This window comes from Triturus cristatus, chromosome 4_1, assembly GCF_964204655.1.
Source record: "Triturus cristatus chromosome 4_1, aTriCri1.1, whole genome shotgun sequence".
Taxonomy (NCBI): domain Eukaryota; kingdom Metazoa; phylum Chordata; class Amphibia; order Caudata; family Salamandridae; genus Triturus; species Triturus cristatus.
Genome location: NC_140585.1, coordinates 1,335,965,989 through 1,335,982,743, shown reverse-complemented (window position 1 = coordinate 1,335,982,743; position 16,755 = coordinate 1,335,965,989). Strand labels below are relative to the sequence as shown.

At 47.4% G+C, this 16,755-nt stretch overlaps 1 protein-coding gene across 11 annotated transcripts in view; it reads left to right on the top strand.

Moving 5' to 3' along the window:
- PDE4DIP (phosphodiesterase 4D interacting protein) overlaps positions 1–16,755 on the top strand; it is a 1,321,554-nt gene that overhangs the window by 645,267 nt on the left and 659,532 nt on the right. For all 11 annotated transcript variants that reach the window (XM_085654823.1, XM_085654822.1, XM_085654821.1 and 8 more), the window contains one exon: positions 1,998–2,079. In XM_085654823.1, the coding sequence (XP_085510949.1) occupies positions 1,998–2,079 (82 nt within the window). The remainder of the gene's footprint in view (positions 1–1,997; positions 2,080–16,755) is intronic.

The window sequence follows — 16,755 nt, the reverse complement described above, 5'->3', positions numbered from 1 at the left end:
CGAATATTAAAATATTCAAGTCAAAATGCAGACATGTGTATGGGAACAGGTTTCAGTGTACGTGTTCCATTCTTGTAATTGTGGTGTGAAAAGGAAATGTATGCAGATTGTCACTTTACAGCAGAAATGAAAGCTTTCCATACTAGATTCTTCTTTGACACCAATCTCAGAAGGATCATAATTTACCTATAGGTTCTGTAGGCAGCATTAGGCGTATCCATCTAGGCTTATGCTTTCTCTGTGGTTAGTTGGGCGTCATATCTGGTCCCACTCTCTCTGACACTAAAAGGTGACACAATGTTCCATCTTTTTCAGGTGGAACGTCTAGGTGGAGCAATCTAGAGCATAATCCTTGTCTGAAGGCACAATTTCGTCATCCTACTTCCCATCTCATGACCCAGGGCACCTTTCCTCTTTGTTTGTCTTTGACATGGCAAAAAGTCCTAGATAGACAGACCTTCCATCTGACCTCTCCTGTCTGAGTTCTCTTTACTCATGGAGCTCAGTTCATCTCTGACATTTAAGCAAGGTTTCTTATTTAAGAGGTTTGCTCCTTTTTGTTCTATGCCCGACCCTGTCTCACTGCCTACTCATATTTCACAGTTTGCAAGCACTGAAGAATGTCCCCATTTTAATACAGTTTCTGTTCTGTACCTTCCTTCTCCTTTGGGTATTGCGGTAGTCAGTAGTATGCCTTTCTTAGGTGGTGTATTTGTCAAAATAGGTGATATTTACTTACTGTGCACCATAGACAAGTCTGCCTGCAGTCTAATTAAAATTGGAGATTTTCACACCAACCTGCTGCATTAGTCATGGCCCCAGTGAAGTTTCCAAAATGTAGTTTTTTATGGTTAAGTTCTCTGTTGATGGGGGTTAAACAGCCTTTACAATGAAGGGATGCCTTTATAATGAAGGTATTACAACAACACCGTCTTTACAACGCCTGCCTTTACAACGAAAGTTTTTACCACGAGTATGCCGTTACCACAGATACCGTTACATCAAATTTCGTCTTTCGTTATTATAGCATGAATGGTAAAGGCATGACCATAGTAAAAAAAAATAAGGTAAGGAAAGTATGAAATCTTACTATTAAGTGATATATATGTATTACCTAATGGCGGTCCCCAGTTGGTAGTTATAGTTAGGATGTAGTTTCCACAGGAAGAGCATTTACCAATAACTTTGGCGTCGTTTGACGAATCCTCACAAATTTTTAAAACTAGTTTGCCACTCATTTCAATTGCTATCTTAAATGTTTTGGGAATATCTGTCAAGTGGCGGGACGAGAAAAAGGGAGTCCCAAACCACTTTTTTCTCATATGAACTTTAGACATTGCTACAGCCCGAACTGCTGAATGGAATTACACCAAACTTAGTAAATGGGTAGATGTTGGTCCAGGGAAGTGCCTTGTTTGATTGGGTATAAATCCATTCAGTTGTGTTTGAGATATTAAGAGAAAAACCTTATTGTATATATAGGGATGCGAAGGATCTGGGACCCCTCCCGATCTCGTGCTGAGATCTGATTGGCTGCCAACACTTCAAACCAGGAAGTGTTGGCAGCCATCCTTGGACTTGGCTTGAGCCTTGTCCCACAGAAAATGCACACAAAAAAAACTGAGAAAGGGGCAGGGTAGGAAAACCCTGACCCTCTAGACCGCTTGGGGGAGGGGTTGAAAAGAGACCCAGCCACGCCAGATTGTTCTAATTTATTCATGAATAGTTTTAGTATGTATGTTCTGGTTGGGATTATAAGCAAAACTTGCTTCTTCAATTCTTCCTATTTTAATTGGTATCTGTATTGCTATACTTCAAGTTACGGTAACCACATTGGTGGATTTGAGTTAAGATGTATTTTTTTCTTCCTTTGAAAATGTGCTATTAAAAATTATTTAATAGGATACTAAGGAAACATATTAAGGGCAGGCAATGCTGACATTAAAAAGGATGTTCTGTAAAAGTGTAACAATTACTCATTTTATGTTTTTTATCAGGAATTAATGGACAGGGAAGCCGATCATAGCAAAATGATGGTGATCGTGAAGAACAATGACCGGACAAACCAGAAAGGCAACCGTGAGTTGTATTTTATAACTAAGGGAGCCATTCTTCAGAATTCACTGTGACTACAGTCTTCCAAAGTATGTTTTTAAGGCCAGATCCCGTCTTTAAGATTCCAAGTAACTTCCTTTTTTATCCATTTGCACTTTTTTTTTTTTGTCATTGTCACTAAAAACATGGAAAGGTGGGTAAAATAGAGGACCTTTGCCTCCATCTACTAGTTTTATGATAAAAATATTTGCTGTGCTTCTTGTACTTTAATATTACAGAATATTCTAATACTCCAACATTGAATCTTTTGTATATTCACATGCTTGAATCATTCCCCGTAGTCAGGCTGGGAATCTCTGGTACATTAAAATAGCAATACAGTATAACATATACAACAAAAATGCCCATAGACCTTAAACAACATAGTACGTTTAGCAACACAGCTACCTCATTTGAAATCACCCAAACTTCAGCCAAGCTTAAGCACTCCTATTCTTCCTAGAGGCCACCATAGTTCACATTTCTACCACACGTCTAGTGTGAGGGAGTCCCCTGTCAGAGCTGTGCTCTAACCTCTCAGTTAACCTGGAATTGCTTCCATTTTGGTCTGCCCTGGATCGGAACTAGCCCTATCTTCAGCACTACTGTACTGTGAGTTATTTTTAGAGAAGATTGTTACAGTGTCTGGACCATGGAGTTCTTTTGGTCTGACAAGCAACTGTCACCATGGCTGACAGAGAGAATAGATCTCTTTTTAAAACCTGTTTATCTTGTGGCAGCAATAACATTTACACTGATGACCCACACTCTTGGTGTATTTATTGTCTGTATCCTAAGCATGTGTCAGGAAAACCACTAAGACTCTCAAGGACAGAGAAAGGAGGTTTCTTGTGAAAAAAATAGAATATTCGTCCCTCTAAAGGAGATGCCCCCTTTTCAGTGGAAGAGTCCATGAGAAATGCCCCCCCCCTCAGCACTTCCATGAAGGCAGTGCACCAGAGGAGACTTTTACAGTTTCCTGAGCATGAAATACTTGGTGCAGCGTTTGCAGCCACCTCCTTTGCTGACAAACCTGAGCCTAAGAACTACAGAGACTCACCTGCGTCAAAGCAGAAGAATTCTTTAAAGGGAACATCATCGTGACTCTCGATGTCAAAGTCTTTAACTCCATCATTGACTTTGAGGATGCCGCCGACAACGACAACACTATCTATGTTGAGTTTTCTGTTGTTGATGACACCGTTGACGTCGAGCATGCAGGCGAAGACCATACCGTCGACAACGATCGTAGCGTTGACAACCTTGACCATACTGTCGACGACAAAGATCATACCGTCGACATCATTAGCGTTGTGAATCCCACAGTCAATGAAAGACATAGGAGGAGATGTTTTTTCACCATTAAGGGTGATCAATGTGCCTCCAGTACAAATATTGCAGTCAGATCAAGAAGAAGAGGCTAGTGATTATCCCTCACTGACAGCTTACAACCCAGCGCAATTGGATGTGAGATATGTTTCAGATTTTCAATAGGACGCACTTGATGATGTCCTACAGTAAATGTGTGTGTCAGCAGGAGTACATGTGTGTAAGTACTCGACTGGATTTAAGATAGAAACCATCTAGATATTGTAGAGAGTCAGTTGTTGTCGAATTCCCAATGGCCTCCTTATCAACAATGCAACAAATGTTGGATACTTTAACTAAGTTATCACCACAACCAACTGATAATCCTAACATGGCGTTACCTGCTGCTTCCATCCTCCATCCTTCTCAACCTGCTCTTTTACCAGTTTCATCTCCTAGGCAGCCATCAATTCTACCTCTTCCTACAACGCCAAGGGAATCGGTCCATGAAGAAGACATGGATGGACTTGGCTCTAATTGCTCTACATATTCTGAAAGTGAAGGAGAGGAAGGTGAACTACCACGAGACAGTGATGGAAAAAATTATATTGGATGAGATTTTGTTGTTCCAAGTGGAAAGGATAGACCAATTTCACAAGATGCTTTAGATGATATCTCTCAATTTTATTGATTGATTGAAAGAGCTTCAAAGAATTCAACCTACCAATGACCTCTGTAGTTCAACCATATTTTCTTTATTACTTCAAAGAACAATCTTGAAAATATGTTAAATCCTTACCTATTATTGATTATGTCTGGTCAGAAGGTCTGAAATTAATGAAGACAACTGCTACTGTTCCAGCTGTGATATTCCGTCTGGAAAAGAAATGCAAAGCGCCAGTTTCAGCTCTATCTTGCCTCACTGGTCGTACTAGTCAAGGATAGCAAATGTATTGTGCCAGAGAATATCCTGTATGGCAACAACTGCAATAAAGACATCCAATTCCCTGGCGATTCTAGGTTGTTTTGATCGCCAGATGTGGCATGACATAACTCCTTTTCTGGATCTTATTCCTGAAGATAATAGGGAACCAGTGAGAGCTATCCTAAAGGAAATAGAAATAACCTCTTCTTTCATTATCGATGGGGCGATGAATGCTTCAAATACATGTTTTTACCAGTTTGCAGGAGAGACTGTGCTAAAGATGCAAGGCTGGTTAAAATCCACAGCCTTTTGTACTGATGTCAAATCTAAAGTCTTAGACATGCCTTTTGATGGCCTAACTCCTGGTTAACATGTTGATGAAGCTCTGCAAGGCCTTAAAACCTACAATGATATAGCAAAGGCAATGGGACTTTTGCAGTATCGCAGATTTGGGATGGCTAATTTTCTTGGGTCATGAAGAACAGAAAATTTCAGAGCAAGATTCAATCAGTACAGAGGTGAAGAACGTATAAGAGACTTACTGAAGTTTGTGACCGAATCCAAATTTACCATGAATGTGACAAATGAATCCACCAAGCTATGGTGTAAGAGTTTAAAATGGACAACGCCAGCAGCCAGTCCCAAAGTTCAGCCCCAAATATATAACCTATTTGTGGAAATGTTTTATTAACACCTATGCCATCCCTAAAAATTATTTTCTCAAAAGTGGCCGAAGGAGCCATTACGCAGCAAATCTTCTGGGATGGTTTATGCGATAAGGTAGACTTGCTAAAACAAAACTCTTAGAAGCAGTTAAAAAAGGCAATAGATGGGCGATTATGGAATGAGCAAGAAGTCGGGGAGTATTACTGAAAGTTTTTCTCACAATTGTTTTTTTAACTTCAAGCCATACGCAGAAAGGATCACAGCCCCCACCTCCCAAGCAAAAAACATATAGATGAAGTTTAGATTAGGCAACCTGCCCCTGGATTCTTTCACAAATAAATGGCACAAGAAGGATCCACATCCCCAAACTGCCTGTTTTTCTTGACATCAACTTCTGTTCTTCTGCCCAATTTATACCCTACCTCATAAGAGGTGGATCAGTGGCATAACAAAGGCTCCCAAGCTTCAGGAGCCACCCTCTGCACAGTACACTGGCCTGAGAGCTCCTGAGTTAGTGCATAGGGGGGCCCTCCACGTACTTTGCAGGGGGGCACTCAGGTTTTGTTACGCCAGTGAGGTGGATCATTCCTGTTTGCAAGCTTTCTAAGCACATATAATTTCTGGGAAGTGGGCGGTATTCTTATATGTGACACCAAGGCATAATTGTGTTTGCTGTTTCTTGGGTGTGGAGAATTCGTACAAGCAAATTTGCAGGGCCCTAATCACTGCACTGGCTCATGCTGATCGTTTTTAAGTTATAGATGCATTGTCATTAATTTTATCAGGATTTACTTGTTTAGCCGCTAGCAGAAAATGTTCTAACAAACAACTGATCTTCTGGCGTATTATACATTGTTTTAAGTGTATTGTATACAGTATCGTATTCAGTCAAATGTTTATACTATTTATGTATGTATTGCGTTTATGGTTTACATAAAGCAAAATAAGGTATTATTGAACTGCCTCAACTCTTTCCTTACCTGCTGAGTTTTCTAGAAAGGGAGGCTCAACATAGAACTTTCTGAATCCACCATAAAACCTAGAAACTCTACCTTCTTCACTGGATCTAACACTGAGTTCTCTCTGCTCACAATGTACCTTACTCTGCCAAGACAGAAACGGTCAACTGCATTTTTTCTATGAACAACATCCTATTCTGAGACAACAGACAAATATTGTCCATGTAAACATCAGTCTAACTCCTCTATGCTTTAGATAGCCCATAACAGGACCCACTAATTTTGGAAAGCACTGTTGCACGAACAAAAGCCCAAAAGACAAGCCTGTAAACAACCACCATCTGTAATCCCAACCAAAAAACAGATATTTTCAGTGATCCTTGTGAATTGAAATTGAACATTAAGCGTCTTTCAAACCCAGTCTTGCGATCCTATCCTGTGTACTGGAAATGTCCCTCAATAGATGCATTAACTTCATCTTGAAATGTCTATGTAAGACCCATTAGTTCAAATTTCTCAGTTATTACTGAGCTTAAGATCTGGTATTTGAGAACCTTTGCTTGTCTGTACCAAAAGAAAATTGCTCACAATACCTAACTTTAATGAGGAGTTGCTCTTTTTCTAACATTCCCTGACCCTCCAACATTACCAGAGCTATCTCCTGCTTTGAAAAACATATCTGCTGTGGATACAAAACTTGAGCTTGTGTCTCTAAAACTTCCACTCTGTAACTCATCTCAGTCTCGTGGACCCAGGGATCTGAAATTATCTTTTGCCATGCATCCACATGGTGCCTCAACCTGCCTCCTACGTTTAGAATGAAATAGTTGGGAAGGAACAGTTTATTCACCTTAGGTAATGTCTCATGTTTGCCCTCTGTCATGATAATATTTCAATCTTGTTCATCTTCCTATCTGAGGGTCGAACCTACTATTGCCTTAAATCCTCCTGAAGAACCCCTTCCTATATATTAAAACTGTTGTCCTTGAATAACATTCTGACTGTGACCTGGGATGCTGCCTCTCCCTCTTTAAGTCCTACAAAAAAGAAAAACACCAGAAAATACTTCTTTCCTAGCAATCTGGACCATGTCCAGATTTATTAATGTAGCTGCATACGTCCCTAGTTCTCTATGCAAATTATCTCCAAATAATGGAGTCTGCTTTATAGGTTTATGCTCTTCCACTACATATCAATCCTCACGAGAATAGACCACATTCTTTCAGCTATAATAGCTGAATTAGCATTGCCAATTAAACAAGCTGTTCTTAGAATCCATCCCGGTAGACAGTCCGTTTCAATTTGAGTACTAGTTGCAGTAGTTTCCTCTGTCATCTAAAAAATATGGGGGATTGAGCCAACTACATCCAGGAGTTTATCCTGACATAATTTAGAGACTTTTCAGGCCCTTTTTTGGAATCTTTCTTCAATGTAAACTTGTATATGGCCTTTTTTGGTCCAGGTCAGGAGTATGACAGACTTTATAAGCCACCACATGTGTTGAACATTCAGACTACAAAATGTTGCTCTTCTCTACCTCCAAAGATTGTCATAATTTTTAATGTAAATATCGGGCCACGTGTTCTTTTGCTACCAGTCTTTGTTATGCTTTGCACTCCCAAATAAAAGAAAATCTGAAAGAAACAGTTAGTTATAGATTCCTTAACTTAGAATTACCCCCAGGCGTAAGACTGGATCCGGAGAATTTTTCGTTAGCAGTACTCCTGCGCGACGAAAGGTGGCGTCGGTCGGCTCCGCGTTCGTCGCTGCCATCGCCATCATGACGTCACGGTAGCTACTTAGACGCCGCCCTTGCGCGCTGACGTCAGATCTTTCTTTTTTTTGCGCCAGCCAGTGCAGATCCAGAGAGAGCGGTACCTCCAGTCACTTTTTGACTGACATATCGAGCAACTTTTTGTCGACACCGTTTTGAGTCTTCGACTCCTGGTGCACGTCAGGGATGCCCGGCTTCAGGGCTTGCAGTTCCTGTAGCCAACTGATGTCAGTGACTGATTTGCACCGCTTGTGCCTGTTTTGCTAGGAGCGCGACCATGACCCCAACTCGTGCTCAGTCTGCCAGACCATGGCCCAAAGTCTTTGCGTTAGGGTCCCAAAAGCTTCTGGAGGCCCGGCAGTCGGCTTTGTGCCGTGCAAGGTCCAGGTCGCGTGGGAGGTCGAGGGACCGGTCGCAGAGCCACCATCATTCTTCTTCCAATTCTTAAACTTGGGGTCAGGTAAGTCGAAGCACAAGAAGAAGTCATAGAAGCGTCGTCGCTCTTAGACTTCTCCCAGTCGGTCGGTCGACGCGACGAAGGTTGCGGGTGGTGCCCCTCCCACGGCCCGGAGCGACCCCTGCCCAGCTTTGCCAATTTTACGAAGCGATGCATGCCCCGCGGACTCGGTTGAGGGCCCTGGGACTTTGATGCTGGTGGCTTCGGCCCCGGCACCGCAGGGCCCCTTTGGATTCAGGCGTGGATCCGGATCGGCGTCGGTCGACCTGGTTACGCCTTCCCCGGTAACAATTGCACCGGCACCAAGTCCGACGCCGGTTGTGTCCCCAGCCAGTGTCGACCCCGGCCTCCCCCTCGATGTAGACACGGAGCCGGACCGACGTCGACCGACGCCGGATCCGGCGGGTACTTTTGTGCCCCTGTTCTACCCTGGCTCTTTGAGATCACATTGGCAGCCAGAACAGGGTGAGGAGGACTGGGAGGGGTCTGGAGACCCTTTAACTGACCAGTTGGACGAACCGGACTGGAGAGAGGAACTGGGGGAAGCTAGTGGTCTGGATACCTCACCAGACCTTGGCATGTTAACCCCTCCTGTGACTGCGGAGGAGGGAGTGTCTTACGCCATGGTGTTGCGTAGAGCGGCTAGGCTCTCAACCTCGAGCTACCTACGGTGGCAGTCAGGACTGACCTCCTGACAGAGGTCATTCAGCCGTCAGGGTGCTCTTCGGAGCCCCTGCTACCGTTTAATGAAGCCCTCACTGACATCCTTTTGGGCACCTGGTCCAGGCCCAACACAAGGGCTCCTGTGGATTGGATGGTTGCCCGACGCCACCGCCCAACCCCGGGCGACCCCACTTTACTCTCTCAACACCTTATCCCTGAGAGTTTGGTGGTCCAATCCCCCACCTCCGAAGGCGCATTCCCTAACGCACCACCTGATAGAAAATCCAAAAAGCTGGACTATCTTGGGAAGAAGATGTTTTCTTCCTCCAGCTTGGGGTAAACACCGTATGTCTGTTGGGCCGTTATACCCACTCCGTGTGGGATACGGTTGCTCAAGTGCTGCCCCAGTGCCCAAGGAGGCCCGGGCTGTACTCTCCCGCGCAGTTGCCGAAGAGAGAGACGCATTGAAGTCTGCCATCTTCTGTGGGCTGGATACCGCTGACCCACTAGGCAGGACGATTTCCACTTCAACGCTATGCCTGGTTGATGTCGACTGGTTTTTCAGGGGATGTCCAATCCACATTTTTGCACATGCCCCTTGATGGCCGTCACCTTTTCAGTGACAAGGCAGACAATGTGCTGGAGCACTTTAAGGACTCTTGGGCTATTGCCAGGTCCTTGGACCTCTCCACTGCCCGCCCTGCGCAGTCTGCTTTTCGCCCCTTTTGTGGCTACGGAAGGGGTGCCCTGCCACGTCCCGCCCAGAGCCACAGGCCGGCGCAAGCTGTTCAGTCCCAGTACGGACAGGGACGTGGGAACAACCGCTGTGGTTCAGGGGGCCAGCGGGTTGGGCCAGTTCACCACAGCCCCCTCTACTGCAGCCTCCAAACCCTCCTAGTCCGACCTTTCAGGGCCACCAATCGCCAGTGGGCGGCAGGATTCGCCATCACCTCTCCCACTGGCGCACCATTACGTTGGACAGGTGAGTTTTGAAAATAGTTCGAAGGGGCTACTCCCTCCCCTACGAGACTACCCCTCCATCTATGCCACCTCAGTACCATCGCATGTCGGAGGATCATCTAGCCCTCTCCAACAGCAAGTTTCGGGACTCTTGGCCAAGCGCACCATCGAGCGAGTTCCTGTCCCAGAAGTAGGTCGTGGTGGCTATTCCCACTACTTTCTGGTGCCCAAGAAGGACAAAGGCCTGCGTCCTTTCTTGGATCTCAGGAACGCCAACCACTTCCTCCGGAAAGAGAAGTTCAAAATGTTGATGCTAGCTCAGTTCCTGTCTGCCCTAGAACCTGGAGACTGGATGGTAGCCTTGGACTTGCAGGACGCTTATTTTCACATCCCCGTCCTGCCAGCCCACCAGCGTTACCTGCGGTTCACGGTAGGCTACGAGCACTTTCAGTTTACCGTGCTCCCCTTTGGCCTTATCAGCGCCCCTCGGGTGTTCACGAAAGTGATGGTGGTGGTCGCAACTCATCTGCGCAGATCAGGGTTCCAGTCTTCCCCTATCTTGACGACTGGCTGTTAAAGGCGGGCTCGCCCCAGGCTGTCGTCTCCCACCTCCAGACTACGGCCGACCTCCTGCATTCGCTGGGGTGCTCTGTCAACGTGCCAAAGCCACACCTGACTCCCACTCAGAAGCTCCTCTTCATCGGAGCAGTTCTGGACACGACGCAGTTTCGGGTGTATCCTCCCGAACAGCAAGTCTGGGATATTCGCGCTATGATTCCGATCGTTGAGCCTCTATCCCGGGTTTCGGTCAGAATGACCCTGAGGCTGCTAGGCCTCATGGCCTCCAACATTCTGCTGGTGGATCATGCTAGGTTGCATATGCGGGCTCTGCTGTGGGACCTGAAGTTACAGTGGGCACAGCATCAGGGGAATCTGTCCGATTGCATCCAGATCTCGTAGGTGGCTAACGAACTGGGATTGGGTCAACGGAAGATTCCTCTCCCTTCCCCAACCAGAGTTCACATTGGTGACAGATGCATCACTGCTGGGACGGGGCGGCCACATGGGAGAGGCGGAGATCAGAGGCCTCTGGTCTCCAGCGGAGTCCGGGCTCCACTTCAACCTTCTGGAGCTTCGGGCGATCCGTCTTGCACTGAAGGCATTCCTTCCCTCTGTCCGGGAACGAGTGGTGCAGGTGTTCACGGACAACACCACCTCCATGTGGTACTGCAACAAACAGGCAGGGTGGGGTCATGGACCCTATGTCAAGGAGCTCTCCGTCTCTGGACAAGGCTGGAACGTCAGGGCAATTCCCTGGTGGTTCAACACCTGGCAGGATCTCTGAACGCCAGGGCAGATCAACTCAGCCGCAGGTGCATGATGGATCATGAATGGCGTTTTCACTCGGAGGTGGCGCATGGTCTCTTTCAGCAGTGGGGAGAACCTTGGTAAGATCTATTCGCCACTAAATAGAATGCGCAATGTCAGCAGTTCTGCACGTTGGAATTTCCAAGGCAGCACTCGCTAGGCAACGCTTTTCGTCGCGAGTGGAGTTGCGGTCTGCTATACGCCTTTCCACCTATACCACTTTTGCCCAGAGTGCTGAAGAAGATCAAGCGCAACCGGGCCCAAGTCATCCTTGTGGCTCCGGATTGGGCACGAAGAGTCTGGTATCCCGAGCTATTGCACATGGCCTCCAATATAACTGCCTCTTCGGGAGGATCTTCTGTCGCAGCAGCAGGGGACGGTCCTCCACCCGAACCTGCCCAGCCTCCACCTCCTTGCGTGGAGATTGAATGGCGACAGTTGACAGCTTTTGACCTTCCTTCCGAAGTCTGCGATGTTATCTTGGCAGCCAGGCGTCCCTCAACTAAGATGGTATACGCCTGCAGATGGAACAAATCTGTGGCATGGTGCACAGCAAAGGCTGTGGATCCCCTTTCTGCCCCACTTTATGAGGTTCTCTTGTTCCTTCTTTGTTTTGCCCAGCAAGGCTCTGCTCTGGGCACTCTTATGGTCTATCTCGCTACCATTTCAGCCTTTCTTAGGCTTCCTGATCGGCCTTCTCTTTTCAAGTCGTCTGTTGTAAATCGCTTCCTTAAGAGCATTACTCATCTTTGTCCTCCTGTTCCCTTCATAATGCCTCAGTGGGACTTGAACTTGGTACTTACGTATCATACGTGTGCTCTCTTTGAGCCGCTACAGGCTTCTGACTTTGAAAACTGCGTTTCTGGTGGCCATCACCTATGTGCGCAGGCTGAGTGAGCTCCAAGCTCTTTCTTCCAAGCCTCCTTTTCTGACTGTTCATCTGGACAAGGTCGTCCTCAGAACTAGACCTTCCTTTCTTCCCAAGGTGGTTACTTCTTTCTACATTGGCCAAACCATCACTTTGCCCACCTTCTTTCCGCATCCCTCAAAGGAGGAAGAGATGCTCCACCCTCTGGATCCAAACATGCACTTTAATTCTATTTAAATCACACCAAACAATTCCGGGTGGATGACCACCTCTTTGTTGGCTACATGGGCGCCACCAAAGGTCGGGCCGTGCACAAGCGGACCATCTCCAGGTGGGTCGTTTTGTGCATCAAAACTTGCTATTCTTTGGTAAAGAAGGAGCCTCCAGTGTGACTGCGCGCCCATTCCACCAGGGCGATGGCAGCTACTACTGCTTTGTGACAGGGAGTCCCCCTTAATGACATCTATCAGGCAGCTACGTGGGCATCTCTGCACAGGTTCACCAAACACTACTGCCTGGACAGCCAAGGCCGGAGAGACTTCGGTCGTTCTGTTCTCCAGGCCTATCTGGTGTGAACTTAGTTTGCAGACCCACCTCCCTGGTGGGTATTGCTGGGTTATCCATTCTAAGGTAAGGAATCTATAACTAACTGTTTCTTTCAGATGAACAAGTTACTTACCTTTGGTAACGATTTATCTGTAAGAAACATAGGTTAGTTATAGATTCCTTACCGTCCCACCCATCCTCCCCGTTCTGGGAATTGATTTCTAGGATGAAGGACTTCCTTTCAAGGCCCTAGTTTTTGTGCACCAGTGGTCAGTGTCTTGCATGGCTCTGCGGTTCTGGTGTGTAATGTTGTGTAAAAGAACTGACATCAGCGCACGAGGGCGGCGTCTATCCCAGCGACCACGACGCCAACGACGAACACGGAGCCGACAGACGCCACCTTTAGACGCGCAGGGGTACTGCTGACGAAGAATTCTCCGGATCCAGTCTGACACCTGGGGGTAATTCTAAGGTAGAGAATCTATAACTAACCTATGTTTCTTACAGATTGTGTTAAAGTGTTTGTTTGTAGCCCAGTGGCAGTGGGCTGGCGCGCAGACGCTTAGAGAGCTCTCAGAACCTTTTCCTGCATCTCCTCAATTTTACTGTGCAGCGTCCCGCTGATTCGAGCGGTCGGCGCCTTCACCCTACGCGAGGGTTTTAAAACTTTTATTGGTAACCCCTGTACTTTTGTTATGCAGGTAAAATAGCTATACCTTATCATTCCAGGTATTCTGCTGGCTGGGGGCTGTTTGAGATCGCCGGTCCCCGCCGGTAGCGGCCGCCATCTTTGATTGGGATCGTTTGATTGGAGTGGAGCCCTGAACTCCACCCTCGCTCCGCCCCTATTTAAACGGCCTCCATGTGTCGGCGCAGCGGACGAGCGCAGCGGGCGCGACGTAGGCGCGCCGGAGTTGCGCCTGAGTTAAGCCCGTCTGCGCCCGTCCGCGGCAGGCCGGGGCATGGGGCATGTCACTCTGCTCCCTTACTCATCTACACTCGCTCCTTTCTAGTCTGTGCTCATGATCCTGCCCTCCCACCCCCCCTCTCCGTACCGAAACTGCTTCTTCATAATCTGTTTACGACTAGAACCTCGTTCCCGGAAATTTCCCCTATCCTTTCCGATAATGGCGTCCATTCTTCAAATCCCGCGTCCCGGGCCCAGTCTCTCCCTCGCTCTACTTCCTCCCCATTATCTGTGATGTATCTTAACACCCGGTCCCTGGTCTGTCATCAATCAGAAATATTTTACCTCCTGGACTCGGAACAGCCTGATGTCCTGTTCTTGACCGAGACCTGGCTCACTGACGATTCATCTCCTGACGTTCTGGCGGCCATTCCCCCAGGCTACTACATCCTGCAGACCAACCGCCCTGCTGGTAAAGCGGGCGGCGGCGTTGCAGCCATCATCAGACACCCCATTAGGTTCTCCCCAGTGTTCTTTCCTAGTATCGCCTCGACAGACTGTCTCGTATTAAGACTGGAGCAGCCTGGGTCTTCACTCATCTGTGTGTTGACCTATCGCCCCCCTCAATCTATGCCTGACTTTTCTATCCTGTTCGGTAACATGATCACCCAGCTTACCATCAGCAATTCCAACGTGTTGATCATGGGCGATTTTAACTACTGGCCATCAGACACTCATGAAACTGCTGATTCGCGTGCTTTTTCTGACCTAATGTTGAGCCTTAACTGCACTCAACATATACATGCACCCACACATGTTAAAGGCCACATTTTAGACCAAGTCTGGACCACCTCTCTTGCCATCTCTGCTCCCCTCATCGCCCCTTGTCTCTGGTCTGACCATCACCTCATCACTTTCTCCTTATTCCTGTCTTCCCCTATCACCGCTGCCCACCAATCCAATTTCCTGGCGCGCAATTGGAATAAAGCCGACCTTAACAAACTTACGGCTCTCCTGAGTTCTTCACCCCCACTCATGACTGGACCCAACATCTCTACCGACCTTCAGTCCAAAACCCTCACACACTGGCTTACCGCCGCGGCCGACTCTGTGGCACCACTAAAACCGGTTAAGACAAGGCGCAGGCACGATGCCCAAAAGTGGTTTACCGCTGAGCTCCGCGCACACAAACTTACTCTCCGCCAGGCAGAGAGACGCTGGCGCCGGGATTACTCCCCCGAATCGAAAATGATCTTCTCGTCTCGGCTGAAGGAGTACAAGAACGCTATTACTGTGGCTAAATCATGCTACTTCTCAGGCAAAATTTTAAACTCATCCAATAAATCTAAAGATATTTTTTCTATAGTGGATGAATTATCCAACCCGGAAAGAGTCATCTTAGCCCCTCTCCCTTCTCAATCCTTGTGCGACTCTCTTAATCAATTCTTTGTGGAGAAAATCACCAAAATTAAAACTAGCATTTCCACCTCCCCACCTGCCCCTACATCCTTTTGTGTCCCCAGTTATTCTCCCACACACACCTTTACTCACTTCCCTCCTATTTCCAAGGACAACTTTCTCTCACTCCTACACAACGTCTCTTCTGGCTCTCCCAGCGATTGTTGCCCCCCCTCGGTCCTTCTAAAAGTTTTTACCGCCTGTCCTGACCCCCCCCCTTGCTCTCTTGAACAACTCTCTAGCCATAGGGGAGGTTCCGGGACCCTTCAAACAGGCCGAGGTGGTTGCCATCCTCAAAAAACCTTCGGCAGACCCTTCCATCATGAGCAACTTTCGCCCTATCTCTCTTCTTCCCTATCTTAGCAAAGTTCTAGAGTCGCACGTCACTCACGCTCTCAGCTCCTTTGTGGAAGAATCTGGTGTACTGGACCCCCAGCAGGCTGGATTCAGACCTGCGCACTCAACAGAAGCCGTCATCCTTTCTGTTATGGAGGAACTGCGCAGGGGCGCGGACGTGAACATCTGCCAGGCCTTGGTCCTCCTGGACTTGTCGGCCGCCTTTGACACGGTCGACCATCAAATTTTGGTCGATCGTGTCAGGGAGGCTGGCATCCAGGGCACCGCTCTGGCCTGGGTCCGATCCTTTCTGACCCAACGCCATCAAGCTGTCAGACTATCCCAGTTTACTGCCTCCCAGGTCAAACTGTCCTGTGGTGTCCCACAAGGCTCTTCCCTCTCCCCCCTCCTTTTTAATTTGTATCTTTCCCCACTTATCCGTGCCCTCCGTCAGTTCAATGTCACAGCATTCAATTATGCTGATGACATACAACTAATTTTCAACATCAACTCCTCCGCTGACTCTATTGCCACCTTTCAAAATACCCTGTGCTTTATCAGCAACTGGATGAGCTCAAACCATCTGAAGCGCAACCCCGACAAGACCGAACTCGTTCTTGTCGGGGGTCCCCTCAACCCTTGGGATTCTTCTTTTTGGCCTCTCAGCCTTGGCAGTCCACCTAGCCCCGCCAACTGTGTTAAAAGTCTGGGAGTCGTCATCAGTAGTAATCTCTCCATGACGCCCCAGATTAGCGCGGTAGTCTCCTCCAGCCATTTCCAATTAAGGAAAATTAAGAAAATCTCCCGGCTACTTACTTCCGAGGCTCTTACCTTGGCCCTGATGGCGCTTGTAATATCGAGGTTAGACTACGCCAACGCGCTCTATGTAGGCATCCCAGCCTACCAACTCAGGCGGCTTCAGCTGATCCAGAATCAGGCTGCCCGCCTGATCCACTTCCTCCCTAGAGATCATCATGTCCGTCCCCTCCTAAAGAGCCTTCATTGGCTCCCTGTAGCTGCCCGCTGTAAGTTCAAGCTGGGTTGTATCATTTACAAATCTCTAGCCGGCCAGGGCCCCCTCTTTATTTCTTCCCTTCTTCAATCCTACGTCCCTTCCCGCACTCTCCGGTCTTCCCAAATGGTCTTGCTTTCCATCCCTAGATATAAGAGGAAGAAACACGGCGGGCTCAAGTTCTCCTTCCTGGCCCCCACTTTTTGGAACTCCCTCCCCTTGTCCCTGAGATTGACCACTTCGTACCCCAGCTTCAGATCTGCCCTTAAAACTTTTCTTTTCACAGAATCTTATCAATAAACGGCCTTTGCGCTATCTTCTGCTCTCTTTACTTTGGCGCCAAGAAACCTAATGGTGTTAGTTGCGCCCTTATAAATTTATTTAACATAACACAGATATATAGTTACCGAAGGTAAGTAACTTGCTCTCCAATGCCATTGGTCTGATCTGTTTA